Genomic DNA, 17,910 nt, shown 5'->3' on the forward strand with positions numbered 1-17,910 from the left:
AAAAATACATTTTTTAGCATGTGGTTTGCATGTGCAGATCACAAAATTAACACAGGATGCCTATCCTACAGTAAACCATTTTAAGCTGTGTTAAGCGCATGCTAGCACTTACTGCAACTTAGTAAAAGGACCCCTGGGTCTTTTATAGATTTCTAGTCATGTAGGTGATATTTTATTTACTTTGTATATCTCCTACATAATTTTTTATCATCAACATAAACATAGGGCTCTGTTTACTATGCCGGGCTACAGACACGCTAGTATTTTTAGTGTGCACTAACCATTAGCAAGCACTAACCATCTTGATGCCTATAATATTCCTATGGGCGTCTGCAAATTTTGAGCATGCGCTATAAACGCTAGTGCACCTTAGTAAACAGGACCCATAATGACTAAGGACCCTGTTTACAAAGGCGTGGTAGCGTTTTTAGCATGTGCTTGTGTAGACGCCCATAAAATTCCTATGGGTGTCTACTTGGTTAGCGTGCACTAAAAACACTAGTACGCCTTTGTAAACAACTCTAAATAGTCTCCTATACATGCAGCTTTTTAAAGATCTGTACACACCTATGTTGCAAAACTGGTGCATCTATGTGTAATAAGTGAGCAAAACTACTCTTTTTCAGGACATATAGGTTTTTATAACGGATACTCCTGCTCAATGTGCCTGAACATCCTTATATGTATTTTACAAAAGGCTCCATGTTCATCGAAGCCTTAAAAATGGGGAAATGTGAACATCCCGATGTGGGCACTATATTATCTCTCACACAGAGCTCTTACGCAAAATGAAGCTTCACATTTCACACTGCCTCAGGTATCCACAGATTGCAAGATCAAAGAGGCAGCACTTTTTTATACATAAGGCATAAAAATTTGCATACTGGGTCAAGCCAAAGGTCCATGTAGCCCAGTAAGAGTGGCCAAGCCAGGTCACAAATATTTGACAAAATCTCTCAAAATGGCAACATTCAAAGCCATCTAAACCTGCAAAGATAAGCAGTGGCTTTCCCCAAAGTCTACCTTAATAACTGTTAATGGACTTTGCTTTTAGGTGGGTTAAAAAAAAAGCTTTGGACGTCTTCTGAAATAACGTTTTCAGCAACATTTGGAAAGATGGGGTAAAAATGCAAATATATTAGAAAACTTTCTGCTAAAGAGTGGGAAGTAGCACAGTACTGACAAGCTGAAAGCTACCTTGCAGTGCAGTTTACTGTATGTGAGAGACAGGATGTTTGTCTTTTGTTGTTATTGAGCAGAATGTGTGGAGAAAGGAAGCTACATTACTGACCGTTAGGCTTGCCTGCTATCTTTCTGTTTTTCATCTCAGGCTGATCTGGTCCTGTATATGCACTTGTAGTTCTCATTTTTGTAAGATGCTGAGACAGACAAATGGTCCATCAAGCCAAGCTCACTGTCAAAGGGGCCAGTCTGGATCATTTGAAAGAACCCAGATCTTTCATGCAAGTCTATTCCCTATTGCTCACATGGTGACATGCAAGTGCATGGATTGAGGCTAAAAGCAAGATAACATGAACCTAACCATGGACTCACTGGCAACCCAGCTCCTATCAGAGCTCAGCCTAGTTGGCCTGCATGTGGACACACAGCTCCTTCACCCACTGCTCACCCCCCCCCCCCCCCCACTCACCGAGTACAGAAGTCAATGTATGTTTATTTTGTCAGTGTTTAACTTTTGTAATTGATTTTGCTTCTGTAAAAATAAAAAATGTACAGTACATCAATTAAATTAAAATGCATCCCCTTCCCCCAGGTCCAGCAAATTCCTTCCTTAGCCTTTCTGCCAGATCTGTGGATGCCATCTGTGACAGAAGCAGGGCTCAGAGTGCGAGCCAAAACTCAAGAACATGAGTGGGTCTTCTGTGCTTGGGTAACTTTATGACTAAATAGTCCTCAACAGCCAAGAAAGGGGGAAAAAAAGGTTTTCGCTCTTGGTGTTTGTAATTATCAAAAAGAATGACTCAGCCTTGAACTAGATCTTCCCTCCCTTCTTTTTCTTCACTCCGCTAAAAGCATACATAAAATGAACCCCCCCTAATGACTGCCTGGTTGGAAAGGGCGGCAGAAGGAACGCGTGCTGGAATCTGGAAGAACAAATTGGACTTGAAATAAGAAGTAAATATAATTATCAGCCTTCGTGCTCAACGGGGGAGACACGAAATGTCAAAATACATACGACAAGGGTCGTGCAATAGAGTTAACCACAATAGCAGGGCAAACCCAACAAAATGTCCTCAGTATTTCCTAATTGAGTTTAATAAAATTGTACAGTCCATAATATGTGACGCGGAGGAAAAGTATTCAGATGCTCAGCCATATAAAACTAAGCAAACCATCATGTCAGAAAAACCTCCCCTACTCAAAATATTTATCAAAATGCAAGTGCTAACTAGAAAAATAAACAATACAAAGCGGCAACTTAACTGAAATAGTGGTCCTCCACAGAGCCTCTCCATTTCACATTACAGTTTCTTCAGGAGCAACTACTACATAAATCACTTCTACAGCGCTACCAGTCCTACGCAGCGCTTTACAATTGAACATGAAGAAAGACAGTCCCTGCTCAAAAGAGCTTACAATCTAAATCAGGACAAACAGACAGGCTCAATAAAGATAAGGGAAGGACAGACAGAAGGACACAAGGATATAAGTACCATCTACAAAACAAAAAAGTTGGTGAAAATAACGGGTTCTCAAAGTTCCTTCTTATATTAGCTACACTCACCGATCAGGTTGCAACTTAATTGAAAAAGAAGTGTGAATAGTTGCATGCAGTACCTCTCACTCCCTCCCCAATGGGGCTGAGCTTGAAACGTGTGTGAGAGAAATCTTAAATCAAAACACCAACCCAGGACAAGAGCCAGATAGACTAGTACCGCTGCAATACGACCTCCCTCCTGCAGGGGGCGCGGCGTTCAGCTCTCAGGAACGCTCCCGTCCTCTGGCGCAGGCTTGGCCGCAGTGACAGCACTGTGGGACTTGTAGTTCTTCGCGCTATAGGGCAGCTCCAGGTTCCGGCATCCACAAGACTACCTTTCCCGGCATGCTTTGGTGGGCGTTCGCCACATGCTGGGCTGGGCCGTAGCACACAGGCCGGGCTGGGGGCTGCTTACCTCCTGCTTGCTCTGGCCATGGGCTTTTAAAGGGGTAGCAATGGCGGCATGTGACGGGGAGGTGGTGTATCAGAAGGAGAGTTCTCAGGTAAGGTCTCTGAGTGGGGGACCTACTAGTCGCAGTCTAGTCCGGGCTAAAGTGGCAGAGTGGCTAGTTGTCTGGTCCTCTTTCCCTGTCTCCGGATCTCGGAGCACTGCGCTCCATCCCCTCTGCTTTGCATTTTTGGGCTTTTTGTATTGTCCGGGGCTGAAGTGCTGCATCAGTCTGTCCCCCAACCTAATCGCCAGCTTTGTTTATTTGTATCTTTTTGGGGGATGGGGGAATCGTTCCTCGGGAAACATTTGACTTTCTTTTTCTGGACGTGTTGGCAGTAGCAGCTCAGCTTTAGCTCGGGTTTGCAACTGTAGTTGGACTGCTGACTATTGCACTCAGAAATCTCCTTTCCTCTTAAGGACGGGGGCTAGAGAGGTTGTGGCTGGGTCTTGTCCTGCAGGAAGAATCACGGAGCAAGGGTAATTTCAGCAGCCCTTTCCCTTTCCCACTAGAAACGGGGCACTACTGAAAGGCAAATTGCCTACAGTACAGAAGCGGTGAGCGCACTTGTGTTGGGGGAGAGAGACTGTCCCACTGCATTTAGATGTCAGAGTAAATGACGTGGGTGAATAAGCTGGGTCTAAATCTGAACAGTGTTGACGAACAAAGCTTCTAGCACTGGCATGGTAAAGTACTAATTGGGACCATTCAACTAGAAGGTACCAGCTGAATCTGTCATGCTTATGATGAGCCTGCAAACGGGGCTTCCTCCTTCTATAAAAGGAATTGTTGCCACTCCTCCTCCTGATGTGTGATCCTTCTTCTTAGAGTGAAGATATTGATGAATGGGACGATGCAGCTCTCATAAAGTCATATGAGAAGGCAGTGAAGTCTTTTCAGGTAACTGTTTTTGTTTCTCTTTGGATTTAGCTCAGTCCTTTTCAGTAGTAGCACAAGGCAAGTTACATTCAGGTATAGCAGGTATTTCTGCATCCAGGCCCAGAGAGTTTACACTCTAAGGCAAGGGTGGGTAATGCTAATCCTTGAGAGCCACAACCCAGTCAGGTTTTCAAGATTTACATAGTGAATATGCATGAGATTGATTCGCATTTATTGCTTCTGTTGTATGCAAATAGATCTCATGCATATTCATTATGTAAATCTTGGAAACCTGACTGACATATGGCCCTTGAAGGCTGTGGTTGCCCACCCCTTCTCTAAGGACTAGATTTACTAAGTGTGCAACCAGGTTACAATGCACTAGTGCATGTGATTAGTAAATAAGTCTCATTGCATAAAATACATCAGTGATACATAAAGTGCATGGATGCTTTTTAGCACATGGTAATTAAATATGTTTATACCTAATAGAGCAAGGTGAAATGGTTTGCTCTAGATCACAAGGAACATGCATGGGATTTGAACTCTGGTGTGTCTAGTTCTTAGGCTACTGTTCTAACATTTAGATTGCTCCACCTCACTAGCTGATGTTCTCACCTGCCGCTCTGTACTCTAAGTTCTGCCACCTAATATCTATTTCCATATTGGTGCTAGGGAAATCCATTTTTGTTTAGATCTCTGAGGCTGCAAGTTAGTGCCAGCTGCTCACCCTGTGATTGAGAGCTTTGCTTTTGCAGTGCTGACAACCTCTAGATATAAACCGGAAACATATCCTTACTCTATGAAAGGCTGGGGTTAGAATATAAGTTTACCGTTGTGGATGCTGAGTTTGCCTCACCAATGGAGGTGCAGGACTTTAATGGTTTGTGACGGTCCTTGCTCTGGTTTCAACTGCTTGCTTTTTTTTTTTTTTAACCTTCACAGGATATTCTGAGATGTAATGACAAAAAACGAGATGCAGAAGGCCCTGTGGCCCCCACAGCCCTCCAGCCTTCCCGTCAGAGAGAGGAGGGTGGGGACAAGAAAAAGAAGTCATCACAGCAGAACTCTAAGGTGAAGACCAAGTCTGTTGCATGCTCATGCTTCCAGCTGAAGTAGTGGAAGATCTTGAATAGATTTCAGATAAGGGGTGTCTCAAACGTGAAACCCTTTAATCTCAGTCAGACTTCATCTAGATAGTTGACTGTGAGGTAGTGTTGTATTTAGGGAATCTAAACGTGCTATTGAGTCAGTTGACTCCTGGCAACCATACAGTGGACCCCTCCCCCCCCCCTTCCTAGTTTTCTTGGTATGATACAAGAGTAGTTTTCCATTGCCTTCTCTTGAGGCAAGGAAGGTGAAGTGACTTGCCCAGTGCTACAAAGAGCCACTGTGAGATTTAAACCCGGGCCTTCTGATTGCCTGATGCTCTAACCATTAGGCCACTCCTCCTCTGCTCCATTTAAGGAATAGGGATCATGAAAGTATGTTTGAGACTGAACTCCATTTCTTGGCTGCAGTGGAAGGTTGGGGATGATTGCCGTGCTGTCTGGTCTGAAGATGGTCTTGTTTATCCGGCACGAATCCACTCGTTGGATGAGGAGGAGGGCAGCTGCCTGCTGGTGTATGAGGGTTATGGCAATGAAGAGGAGCACAGCCTGACAGACCTGCTGCCTCCTAGTCCCAGTGCTGAGGAGAATCTGAAGTCACGGAGACGGGTAAGAGTTGGCTCTTGGCCCAGATATCATGACACAGACTGTTGCTGAGTGATCTAGGTTCCAGGGAGTCCCTGCTTGTTGCTTGGCAGATGTATCTTAGAGTTTGAAGGTTTTAGCAATGTATCTACAGTCGAACAGCAGAAACACAGTGGAGGAATCCTTTTTTTCCCCCCCCTCATTAAACAGTGTATTTTTATAGAAGTGTTTCCTGTGGAAATATATAGCAGGAGAAAGAATGTGTTTTATGAAAACGAAACAACGTGCATCAACAATAAAACCAAAATAGACTTGATTGTCCCATGTTCATTCGGTCAGTCGTCCAGGGCCCTGCACAGCACGCCATGTATACAGTGTGCTCATTCAGTCTGTCATCTAGGGTCACGAATCCAGTGTGTTGTCATTCAGACATCTTATAAGCATTATAAACAATTTAAACAAATAATTGATATAGTGGAGCTGATAACCTTTCATCTAACATGGTCATGTCACTAGTGAAGTTTTCTGCTTGGGGAAGAGGGGTACATAATTAAATGCACTACAGGACCTCAGAAAGAGGTGGGGCAATGAGTCCCATTTTCAAATTGTTGGTTTATTTAAAAGATAAGCAAAATGTTTCATGACACCAGGTGACTGCCTCCTGTAGTAAGTGTAGCACAAAATAGCAAAAACATCAAAGTGGCTGGTGTCACTTTTTAAAACAAACTAACCAAATGAGGCAGAGCTTTTGAGCAGAAGAATGCACATGATCAGATGTGCACTCTTGTCTATTGTAATCTCTCTGAAAGATTTTGGAGTCACTCTCTAGTGATTGACTTTTGCTGTTACTCCCCCCTTTCCCTTGCAGTGGAAGGTGGGTGATTCGTGCACTGTGGTCTGGTCAGAGGATGGATGTGTATACCCGGCAAAAGTGAAATCTATCGACTTGGAGGCTGGCACCTGCATGGTGGAGTACGATGGATATGGGAATATGGAAAAGCACCACTTGGAAGAGATTGTGTCGGTGGGCAGCAGCAATGACAGCAGCAGTAGCAGCAGCAGCTCTGGGACCAGGCGTGTAAGTGCGGTGGTGGCAGCAGTGGCAGCTCTGGGGCCAAGTGGGTAAGATTAGAAGGTGATGATGGCAGTTCTGGGTCTAGGTGGGTGAGTGAGGGCAGCACAGGGAATGAGGACTAAGAGAGAGTTCACACATTCTGTGACAATAAATGTAGGAATGCCCTTCTTTGCCTGGGTTACATCTTCTGCCACGTTCACTGATTGATTCACTTTTGGGGAAGCTGTGGTTTGATCTCCTTTCCTGATGCCCCGATGCTCAAAGCTTACCGTGCTTGCAACATTTGATTTAGACTGGTTGTAGCCAGTCTAGCGCACATGTTATTCAGCATCTAATGCACAAATGGGTTCTGAGTCGCTTTTACCATTCATGGTAGCAGCTGTCAATAATCCTATGCAAATGTATAACAACAAGCTCATTCGTGTTAAAATGAGCATTCCATGGGATGCACAGACGTTTCTGTGCAATGCACAGAAAGGCGCACCTCCCTTTAACATTCAAAATGTTCCAGCAGGCCTGGAGCTGTCGCATGAGGGTGACTGCTTGGTGGAGAAGTCGGCTTACTTTTTTAAATAGTATTTGCATGCGTTTGTTAAATGTGCCATGTGCATTATTATATCTGTGTGTTCTGCACGTAACAGTAGTGTGAAAAAGTTGTTGTGGAACATTTTGTTAATAAAATTTGCACGTGTGTTTGATGTGTGCACATAATGGCACTGCTACAATCGTGGAACCCTATGATGTGATTGTCGCCTTTTTTCCCCTGGGCATGTGTATTAACATTGATGCTTACCACGAGACTGTTCTACGCATGTGCTAGGCGCCTTGCTTACAGAGCCACTTGCAGAATTTCCTCGCATCTCATTTGCATCTGGTTTCCTTTGAGCTTCAATCGCTGTTCAAAATCGGTAAGTTCAACCACGGATGTGGATGAACGCGGTATTTAACGGTGGCTTTTGAGCATCGGGCCCTCAGTGTTTCTTCTGTTTTCTTAGTCTCTGTCTGAGTCTGTTAACCTGAGGAATTGTCCAGCTTCACTCTGTCTGCTATCCTCATTCTCTTCTCAGACATCATTGTACAGCCCAAGCAGCCTCCCTATATAAGTTCACACCAAAGGGTCATGGATTTGATATATATCATTTTTCTGTGGTACAATCCAAGTGGCTTTACATCTATTTTATACAGGTACTTTCTCTGTCCCTAGTGGGCTCACAGACTAAGTTTTTGTACCTGGGGTAACGGAGGCTTAAATGACCAGCCCTTACCTTTTCTGGATATAGTCTCACTTGAATAACTACCCAGTTCTCTCTCTCGTTTTACTCAAAGTTCTCCAAATGTCTTCATTTAAGACACAGAAATATGGTCTCTGGGGAACAAGGCAATTAATGGGACTTTGCTGACCCTCTATCTCTGCCTTTGCTCTCTCAGTGGAAGGTGGGGGATCGCTGCTCTGCTGTCTGGGCTGAGGATGGGCAGGTGTATCCAGCTGTTGTTAAATCTGTGAACAGTGCCACAGGCACCTGCATAATTGTGTACGAGGGTTATGAGAATGAGGAGCAGCAGAACCTGGCAGACCTGCGGCCTCCCAACCGTGGCACAGTGGACACCAGGGCTGGCAAACCGGTGAGTGTGGCAACGTCTCCACCCTTAGCAGAGCTCTGCTGTGAACATGCAGCCCTGGTGTGAAACCCTGCTATAATACTAGTTTATGTTGTTTTAGGTGGTGTCATCAGTGTGTACAGGCACCATGCAGGGAATTTCACCTGGCTGAAATGTTCTGCCCCACAGAGCTGATAGGGTAGGTTTGATGCACAGGGAGGTTAGTTGACTTAATAGATGACCAGTTTTGTTTCTGAGTTCTCAATGCTGTCACCACCATAACAGTGAAAGAAAAGCCCTCTGCCATGTGGCAGAGCTTCTCTGAAAGCCAAATCTTGGCGCTGCCAGAAGGGGCATGGGAGGCTTTGTCAAGTCGCGGGCAGGTGTGACGTTTTGGTGAACAAGTTTATCTTTTACAAGGATGAAGATGACTCAGATTGGCTGTGCAGAAGCTCTGCCTCTTCCCAGGAATTCTCGCGGAGCTGGAGAAAACCAACCAAAAAATCAGACTGGATGTATTCTTTCCCTCCCCCACCTCCACCCCCTCCCCCTCCGCCTCCACCACCACCGCCACCACCACCGGCTCCACTGCCCCCTCCACCACACACAAAGGTAAGTTGTAACCCATCCTCCTCTATGACCCTTCCCCCAGTCATTCCAAGCTGCACCTCATGGCCGTTAGCTAGTGGAAATGCTCCTTGGACTCACTAATGTAATAAGCTGGTTCTCCTTTGTCTTCCTGCAATCCTTAATGGCAAATATTTTCTCATTTTGTTGGTTAGAAGCATTAGATTCCGAAATAAGACTGAAAATGATTATCTACCCCAAAACCTGCCAGCTGAGTTTCTCTGTGTGCCCTATGCAGCTCTTGGTAATGTTTGCATTTTTGCTTTTCAGAACTGTTTCTGGCCTCCGCCACCTCCATCTGTGCGTGCTCATATGCCGACCTGGCACAACTGGCCTCCAGTAAGTAACCAAGCAAGTCGGAGAGAAGGAACAGCGCAGAAAATCGTAGTATAAGGACAGTGTGTAGAGCCATGGATGGGACAAAGCGGAGCCATAGTTCAAAGGAAGCAGTTTATTGGAACCCAATTCAAAAGAAGCCAGACTTGTTTTGCAAGAAGCGCCGTTTCATTGCATTTCCATATTTTGCTGTTGTGTGCACTACGAAAAGAAGAGCTGTTGTATTGGCATACCATTCTGACCTCTGACACAGTCATTTGCCAAAACATGGGCTGTATCATGTCTCCCAACATGTTGCTTCTTTTGAATTTGATCTTCCAATAATCTGCTTCCTTAGAACTTTGGCTCTGCCTTGTTGTCCCACCTTTGGTTCTACACACTGTCCTTGTCAGGGCTTGTTTTGTGCAGTATGGTGTACCAGCACCTTTTTTGCCTGCTCATCCTTCCGCCTCTCCGTCACTGCTGCTTCTGCTTCTCCCTGCTTCTGCTTCTCCCAACAAGTAGCAGGCATGGGGCCGCAGTGCTTGGGTGCGTGCACTGTCAGTTCTGCCGGTCTCCTGCCCTGGAACAGGAAGTTGATGTCTGAGGGGCAGGGGATCAGCAGAGCCGACAGCGTGCACCTGAGACTGCTGCTCGTTGGGAGAAGCAGCAGAGGATGTGAGAGAGAATGGAGGGGGTGGGGGAGAACTGATGGCCAGAAGAGGGGGTAGATGAATGCTGGATAGAAAGATGGGGGCAGGAGGAGAGAGAGGGGGGAGATGATGGAAGAGGAAGACATTTGCTGGAAGTGGGAGAGAGAGGAGGATACACTGGAAGGTTGGGGACAGAAGAGGAGAAATGCTTGATGGAAGTTTGGAGGAAAGAGGGGCCAAATGCTGGATGGAAGTGGAGAGGGGAGAGAGGCAAGCTGTAGGTAGACAGTCAAAAGAGGGAACTTGAAGATTGTATAGTAAGAAAGAATTTAAATGTGGACAGAGGCTGAAAGGCAAAGGAGGAGATAAAAATGACAAATGAACAGGAAATCCTGGCAATAAAGTTGAGAAGACAAAAGTAGAAACCAGAGACTGAAAAAAAGTACATGGCCAGACAACAAAGGTAAAAGATAAAGTAGTGTGGTAGATGTGTTTATTTTTTGTTTTATTTGTAGCTGTTAATATGTCACATAATGAATGGGATATGTTGTTTTTTTTAAATTTTATGTCTAGCTTTACAGCAGTACAAGGGGAAAATATTTTTGTTTTTCTGGTGGTGGTCTGCATGCCAGAGTCTGGGTTGTTGGGGGTTTCAGCTAAATTTTTGTCTACATATTTTATTACTTTATGGTCACTCAAGTGTTCTTTTGTTGAATCTAGGGACTGGCTTTTTATCTTCCCCATGGCTGGTAAAATGGGTGTGGTTACTGTAGAGGCAGCGCCATATATAGAGGCTTATTTTCAAAGCACTTAGCCTCCCAAAGTTCCATAGAAACCTATGGAACTTAGCCTCCCAAAGTGCTTTGAAAATATGCCTCATAGTGACCCCCACCCTTAAGGTTGGCCCTGTATGAGATGAGTACTGGTACCTTTTTTTTCTCTCTTACAAAAAAGCCCTGGTCCTTGTGCTCCAGTCAGTAGACTCCTTCAGTGTAACAGTGTTATGTGATTTATAACAAATGATAAGTATTTTAAGGTAAGGGGAAAGACTTGTCTGTGATCAGAGTGCCAGGAACAGAAACAGGTTTCCAACCCAGGTCTCTTGTTTCCAACCCCATAATTCTAACCATTAAATCACCTGTTTACCCAGCAGTTCTTGTGTGCCATGCAGTATGAAGTTATTTATGTTTGCAGGGTCTACATCTCCCCCACCCCCTACACGTATTACAAGATCAAGGCTAATAAAGATGGTATATTCCCACTTTCAGGATTTCTAAACAGTAAGATGTATCAGTGCAGCACTTTCTGAGAAGGCTTACTTACCAGTCCTAAATAAAACTAACTTTCTTTTGTTTTTGTTCTTGTTTAAAAGGAGCCCTGGAGGGCCACCCACACATAAAACACCTCCTGCTGTATTCTTAGCATCAGCCACTAGGGGGAGGGGGTACCAAGGTGCTGTTGTAGGGTACTGACTTTATCATTCCGGGCGAGACAGACATTTTCAGCTGAGGCTTTTCAGACCTAAGAGATGCTGGGGTGCAGCAAAGATAGAAATGAAGCTGTTATAGTGGATTGGGTGTGTAATGCAGGCATTTAACATGGACAGATAGCGAAAGGTATCTGGAAGTGGCGTTGACCATTTTCTGAACGGCAGACAGTGGATGTCCAGCACCTACAGAATCAGCGTAAAAGCATATTATTATTATTATTATTATTTTATTTTGTATTTGACTTGCAGTATCCTGTTCCTTAAGATCCTGGTCCCTAACCTGCAGCTGTCTCTCTCCTTCCTGCAGTCTGCACCTCTCCCTCCCCCTCCCCCTTTTTTCAGCACAGAATGGGAAGAGTATGATGAGGAAGAAGAGGAGCCAGATGAAGATGCTCTGGCCTGCATGCTGATGGCATGGTACATGACTGGCTACCACACCGGCTTCTACATGGTAATGCCTGGGCTTTGATACCTAGTCATCAGTAGTTTCACTTGGAACCAAGTTCCTCTTACCAGTGCTGTGGCCTGCTGATAAGCTGTAGAAGAGCAGTCCCCTCGGCCTGACCATCCTCACCCTCCCTTACTTGCTGCTGCCTCGCTTGCTGACACTTGCCCCTGCCCAGGATGCCAGTGTGACTGATTCTGGCTGAAGTGCTCGGAATAAATTCTGCTGCTTGTTGCACCTGAGAGAAGCTTTCATCTACAGCCTTGATCCCAAGGATGGTGGCTGTGCAGAAAGTGGAAGAGAATGCAGCAGATCGAAGGGGGGGGGGGGGGGGGGGAGTAAGAAGGGCACTGATTTAGGTTAGCAATGTGTGGGCCTGGAGCTGCTTTTATAGCCGCAACTATTAAGGGAAGTTTTGTTTCTTCATTATCTTACCCTACAGCTGCTTTGTAATGTCTCCAAATAGGTTAATTTTATGCATATTGAAGCTTACCCCATGCCAGGTAATTATCTTCCCCTCCCTGTCTTTGTGATGTACTGAAAAAGAGTTGTGCTGTTTTTTAGGGACTGAAGCAAGGACGAGCTGAAGCTCTAAGAACCACTTGCAAAAAAGGGTCCCGACGAAAATAAGAATATAAGAAAGGTGTGTGATTGTGTCTCCCAGTACCCACACCACAGCACAGGTACAGCGTGGCCAGTAACCATGGAAGTTTCGTCCATGTACACACACATTCTGCTGACCTAGTACAGCACTGGCAGCACAAATGCAAAATGTGCTTTTTCTCTTTCCCCCTCTCCACTGCCAACTCTCAGAAAAATTGAGTACAGGCAGCAGGCATACAAGCCACACTAACCCACAGATCATTTGGTTCCTTCATGCCACTGCTTCTTTCCCTTTTGTATTTTCAGGATTGATTATGTCTCCCATGGAGACGGACCTGCAGCAGCTCATCCTTTCTGAGATCCAAGCCCAGGGGCGATCCATTGCTCCTCCTTCAACCGCTGCCAGAGCCATTGCCACTTTCTTACACCTTTTATCTTTGTTATTTTTTTTTTAAGTGGGAATGCAAGGGGGGAGGTGGGTTTGTGATCTTTGCTATTCTGCTGTCTTATGTTCTATATTCTCCTATTTATACCACATCAGCTGAGATGTGATACCCAGTCCAGGGCATTACTTCCATTCAAGCCACTACCGAAAGCGCTTGAGCAAGGTAAATTTAAAAAAAAAAAAAAAAAGTTCTATATTACTGTACCAAAACGGTCTGTCTGATAGTTCGTGTGGATGTGATGGAAAGCAAGAACTTACCCCATGGGATGGGGTTCTTCTGCCCCAAGGAAGCATATTTTGCCTTTAGTTTTGCAACTGGCGCTGGATCTTGCTACCTTTTCATCAGTTGCTGGAATGGGCCTCTCTGCAACGAAGGTGATCAAGCAAAGACAATTGCTCCCTTCCCCTTATTTCTTATTCCATGGTTTATACCTGAATACAGGGTTAATGCAAGGGCTGTTAGTTCCCTTTGGATAATGTGCAGCTGCGTCAGACTCTGTGGCATTACAAGAAAAGGCCATGACCCTGGCTATTGCCACTCTGCTGCTGCTATTTCACTTCCACTGCTGTCAGCCTGCTTGCCACCACTTTTGCTCTCTGATGCACATTAAGTGCTAGTTTGATCCACCTCTTACTGTCCCATCATTGCTCTTGCTGTGTACCTGGCAGCCTCAGCCTGGCATGAACTGTAACTCCCAAGGTCTCCCAGTAAGCAGCAGGCACTTGAGATCACAGCTGACACTGCAGCGCTCAGGTAACAAGCGGAGAACCATCTACTGCCAGCTCCATCCATGGGGAAGCTGGGACAGTTTTGTGTTGGAAACAAGTGCATGGGAGAGGAAAGAAGCAACAACGAATAGAAAAAGGAATGAATAAGAGGGAAATGAGAAGAAAAAAAGTTGAGAGGGGGGCCATGAAACGGAGAAAAACAATTAGCTACACATACAAAAATGATTGGCAAATGTTTTATTTTTAAAATAAAGTTACTGAAAAGACTGCAGAAGAAAAACTGGTCTTAATATTACTTCATATGCATAAAGTACCATTTTCGCTAGGGAATCTGGGTTGGAAATGGAAGACCTAAGTTGGCATGTTCATCATTTCCAGTCTATTTCCAAAGGCCTACTTGCCACAGAACCTTTCTAAAATATATAGGGGCAGGAGTACATTGGCAATAGCCACTTCCATTATTTCTCACAGATCAATCCAGAGACTTGCAGGTTATGTCCATCTACCAGCAGGTGGAGATAAAGAACTCTGCCATGAAGCACCCTGTGCAGTAGCCTTCTTTCAGTATTTATCTCTTAGCAGATGGATGGTCGTACATACGTACCCTGTGCCACTCTGGTGGAGTTGCTCCTGGCCCATTATGTGGGACTTCAGTTGATCTGCATCAGCCTCTTGTTCTGGAGTACACCTGGTGGTGCCAGGTCTCTTCCCTCTACCATGGACCCTGCTTTTCTGTGCCTGGCTGATTTCTAAGAGCAGATCTGCGTCTGTTTAAAAGAAAAAGAACCTTGGGGATTCAGGGCACATTAAGGGACAAGAGGCAACTACTGGGGCTGTAGCTCTTACCTCCATTTTGTGGTGCTTAGCTTCTGCTAGCAGGAGCCCCTGGGCAGCGGTTCTGTGAGTAGTTTGCTCTATCGTTCTACATGGAAGTGTCAGCTGTATCAGTAAAGCACTGCTCCTAATGTGGGAGCAGGTGGATGGCTTTGGGACGTTCTGCCTGCAGTTGGGCCTCCTCTGGTTCCCTTCCTTTCGCTGCCAAATTGGGCACGGGTGCACAAGGAACGTCATAAGGGCTGCAGGAGGAGGTTTTGGTGCGCTCCACGCTGACTCGCACTGAGTGCATGTCAGTGACAGGCATATTTGAAGTGCCGTTGCACTCTTTTCTGAGGACCCATTGCCAAGTCTATCGCAGCTGACTTGCAAGAGCTGAGCACAGTTTGTGGTAGTGATTCGGACCCAACTTCTTTGAGTACTCTGTTTTCTTCAGAATTTTTGTTGATGCATCAGGCCTTTTTGTTGAAACTGTCTCAGTCTTCCCTACTTTCTGGGGGGTGGCGGACCTGCAGTTGGAGGCTCAGAGGAAACTGGATGAGGTCTCTCTGCCCTGAGATTATGGGTCTGGGGGACCTTTTTCCTGGGGCTTCATATCATCCTCTCTCTGACCCCTTGGAAGAAGGGGAGCTTCTCCCAGAGGAGGAGGATGACCCTGCCGTGGCCAGGCTTTCTCATAAGCGAGAGCTCCTGGCTCTGATCAATAAGGCCTCAGAAGTTTATGTTTTACTTAGAGATTTGATATACTGCTTTAGTTAAAAGAGAGTCAAAGCGGTTTACAATAGTATAAAATGCAAAATCAAGAAACGAACTCCTTTAAATACAGGAAAGCGACGATCATTGAAGCTACAGAAGAATAAGGAGGGGGGGTGGGAGGGCTAGGAAAGTACCGGGAATAATGAAGCACAATGTTTCAGTACCAACTGGTACCTAGTCCAAAACCTGTTGAAAAGAAGAAGGGCTTACATTTTTTGCTTTAAATTTGAGTAGGGAAAGCTCAGATTTTATATTGGCAGGCAAGCTATTCCAAAGGCAAGGGGATAAGAAGAAAAAAAGAGTTCTTGTTTAGGAGAAGGTAGGACCAATTGATTAGCATCCAAAGATTGTAGAGCCTTGGGGTAACTAATGATGCAAGATAAGGTGGACTACCGAGGTGCAGTGCCTTTTGGGTGAGAATGAGAATTTTAAATTGTATATGGAATACCACTGGGAGCCAGTGAACCTGAATCAAAAGGTGGGGTGACAGAATCAAAATGTTTAGGTTTAAATAGTAAATGGACGGTTTGTAGTCAACGAAGCGGGGACTGTGGTAGACCAGCATAGACTGTATTGCAGTAGTTGAGATGCAATGAAGGCATGTATTAGGATACGCAAGGAGGCAAAATCAAGAAAGTGATGGATAGATCGTAATCTGCAAAGCCAAATGTCAAATGCAAGTCTAGAATCTAAAATAATGCCAAGGTAACGAAAGGAATCAACCGGGGTAATAGGTTAAAAAGTGGAGGAGGATCAATAGGTTTGGATGCAAACCCAGAAATCCAACATGAAGTAGTTTTAGCAGGATTGAGAACAAGTCTCTCAGATAACAAGGTAAACAGGGATTGTAGCATAACAAGGAGTGGAGATAAATTCATAGAGGAGAAACCGGGTAAACCAGTGTGTTTGAACATCTTTCCCTGTGCCTCTCAGCTCTGAAGATATAACACATCCTATGATGGCAGGGATTAAGAAACCTCCAAAGACATTTCATATCCACGCAGCAGTGAAGGTGCTGATTTCAGCACAGTGGGATACCCCCGACTCTGGGTTGAAAATGGCCAAGGCTTTGTCTAGGCTTTATCCTTCTTGCTCCAGAGCTGGAATCCTTGTGGTTGCCTAAAGTGGATTCTCTGGTTACAGCAGAAACAAACAAAAAAAAAAAACATCCTTCCAGTGAAAGGGGGCGCAGCACTGAAGGATGTCCAGGACCAGAGGCTGGAGTCTTCCCTTACCTTTCCTTTGAAGCGGCCATCTCGTGCCTACAGGCCACTGTTTGCGGATCCTGCATGGCTTGGGCTTGCCTGAGTTGGGTTCAGAAGGCTGCTACGGCAGAAGACTTGGTCCAGTCTTTGCCTTCCTTGGAGGCAGGCTTTGCTTTTCTGGCTGACTTGCTCTTCTGCTAATGAGATGTCCTTGGCAGTGACAGTTGTTGGCTCTAGCTGCAGCACTGGGTGGCTGATGTAGCCTCCAAGTCATGCCTGGCCAGGCTGCCTTTCCGGGGAACGCTCCTCTTTAGTGAGAACTTAGAGAAAATTGTTAAGTTCTTAGGGGATTCAAAAGGTCTGAGGCTGCTGAAGGATAAATCTAAAGCACTGTTTCATTTTTCCCAGTCCTGGTCCACTGCCAAGGATTGAAAATTGGGCACTAATTAATAAATTAAAACTGAATTCAAATAAGACAAAGATTCTGTGGTTCAAAAGATCTGCTGTTTGTAGTACCTGTCAATTGTACTCTAGTCAATAATTGGATATTTAATGTGGAAAATTAATCACAAGTACTGGGGGTCATTTTGGAATCCTCACTTTATGGTTCTCACATTAATCATCTATGGGAAAAAAAACATTTAGAATGAGGCATTTGTGGCTGAGGAAGCATTTTCGCTCTTAGTCCAGATGTTATTGCCACATCTGGACTATTGTAATGTACCCTATTTAGGCTTAAGCAGTAACTATCTTTAAAAAAAAAACTTCAACTTATCCAGAAGACCACTGTGAGGCTAATGTTTACATTACACAAGTTTATCAGTGTATTAGGATTTTTGGTTCAACTACTTTGGCTCCCGGTGGCCGAAAGTATATTGTTTAAGGCGTTTTGCTTATTGTTTCAAATTATTTATGGTTCTACATCACATTTATTAATAAATATGATGATGATCTCAATTTTTTCAGTTATTATAATTCCTGAATGGAATTCTCTAACATTGATAATTATTTTGGAATGGAATTATCTGACATTTTGCAAAATGCTAAAAACATCTTTTTGGTTGGATTTAAATAATTCTTATTTATGCTGTGTAAATATCTGTATAATTTAGATATTGCTCCTTTTGTGTACCGTGCTGAACCCAAGTTATGGGAAAGCTGTGGTCAAGAAGTGTAACATTGACAGAGCATCCTCCTTGTAAGAGGGTACTTAGGTGACTGGCAGGGTGGTGAGCCGCTTCTCTCATTAGGTTGGGTTGTCAACCTTTCCAAGAGTGATCTGAATCCCCCCCCCCCCCCCCCCCCCCAGTGCCTCAAGTATCTTGGGATCCTTTTTGATACTTGAGAAGGAAGGGTGTGCCTTTCAGGGATGTATCAGGTCAAGATTGTTACTC

At 44.8% G+C, this 17,910-nt stretch overlaps 1 protein-coding gene across 3 annotated transcripts; it reads left to right on the top strand.

Moving 5' to 3' along the window:
- The first annotated feature begins 3,073 nt into the window (after window positions 1–3,073).
- On the top strand, window positions 3,074–13,239 carry LOC115480464 (survival motor neuron protein-like). 3 transcript variants are annotated; one of them, XM_030219159.1, is made up of 11 exons: window positions 3,074–3,222; window positions 3,997–4,068; window positions 4,993–5,121; window positions 5,568–5,765; window positions 6,610–6,819; window positions 8,245–8,439; window positions 8,836–9,027; window positions 9,313–9,381; window positions 11,807–11,950; window positions 12,509–12,587; window positions 12,854–13,239. In XM_030219159.1, exons 1-10 carry the CDS (start codon window positions 3,088–3,090, stop codon window positions 12,572–12,574), a joined length of 1,410 nt encoding a protein of 469 aa, XP_030075019.1. In that variant the 5' UTR covers window positions 3,074–3,087; the 3' UTR covers window positions 12,575–12,587; window positions 12,854–13,239. The 3 variants fall into 3 exon arrangements, with proteins under 3 accessions (XP_030075019.1, XP_030075020.1, XP_030075021.1); XM_030219160.1 differs by lacking the exon at window positions 8,836–9,027; XM_030219161.1 differs by lacking the exon at window positions 8,245–8,439.
- Window positions 13,240–17,910: the final 4,671 nt, after the last annotated feature.

This window comes from Microcaecilia unicolor, chromosome 11, assembly GCF_901765095.1.
Source record: "Microcaecilia unicolor chromosome 11, aMicUni1.1, whole genome shotgun sequence".
Classification (NCBI taxonomy): domain Eukaryota; kingdom Metazoa; phylum Chordata; class Amphibia; order Gymnophiona; family Siphonopidae; genus Microcaecilia; species Microcaecilia unicolor.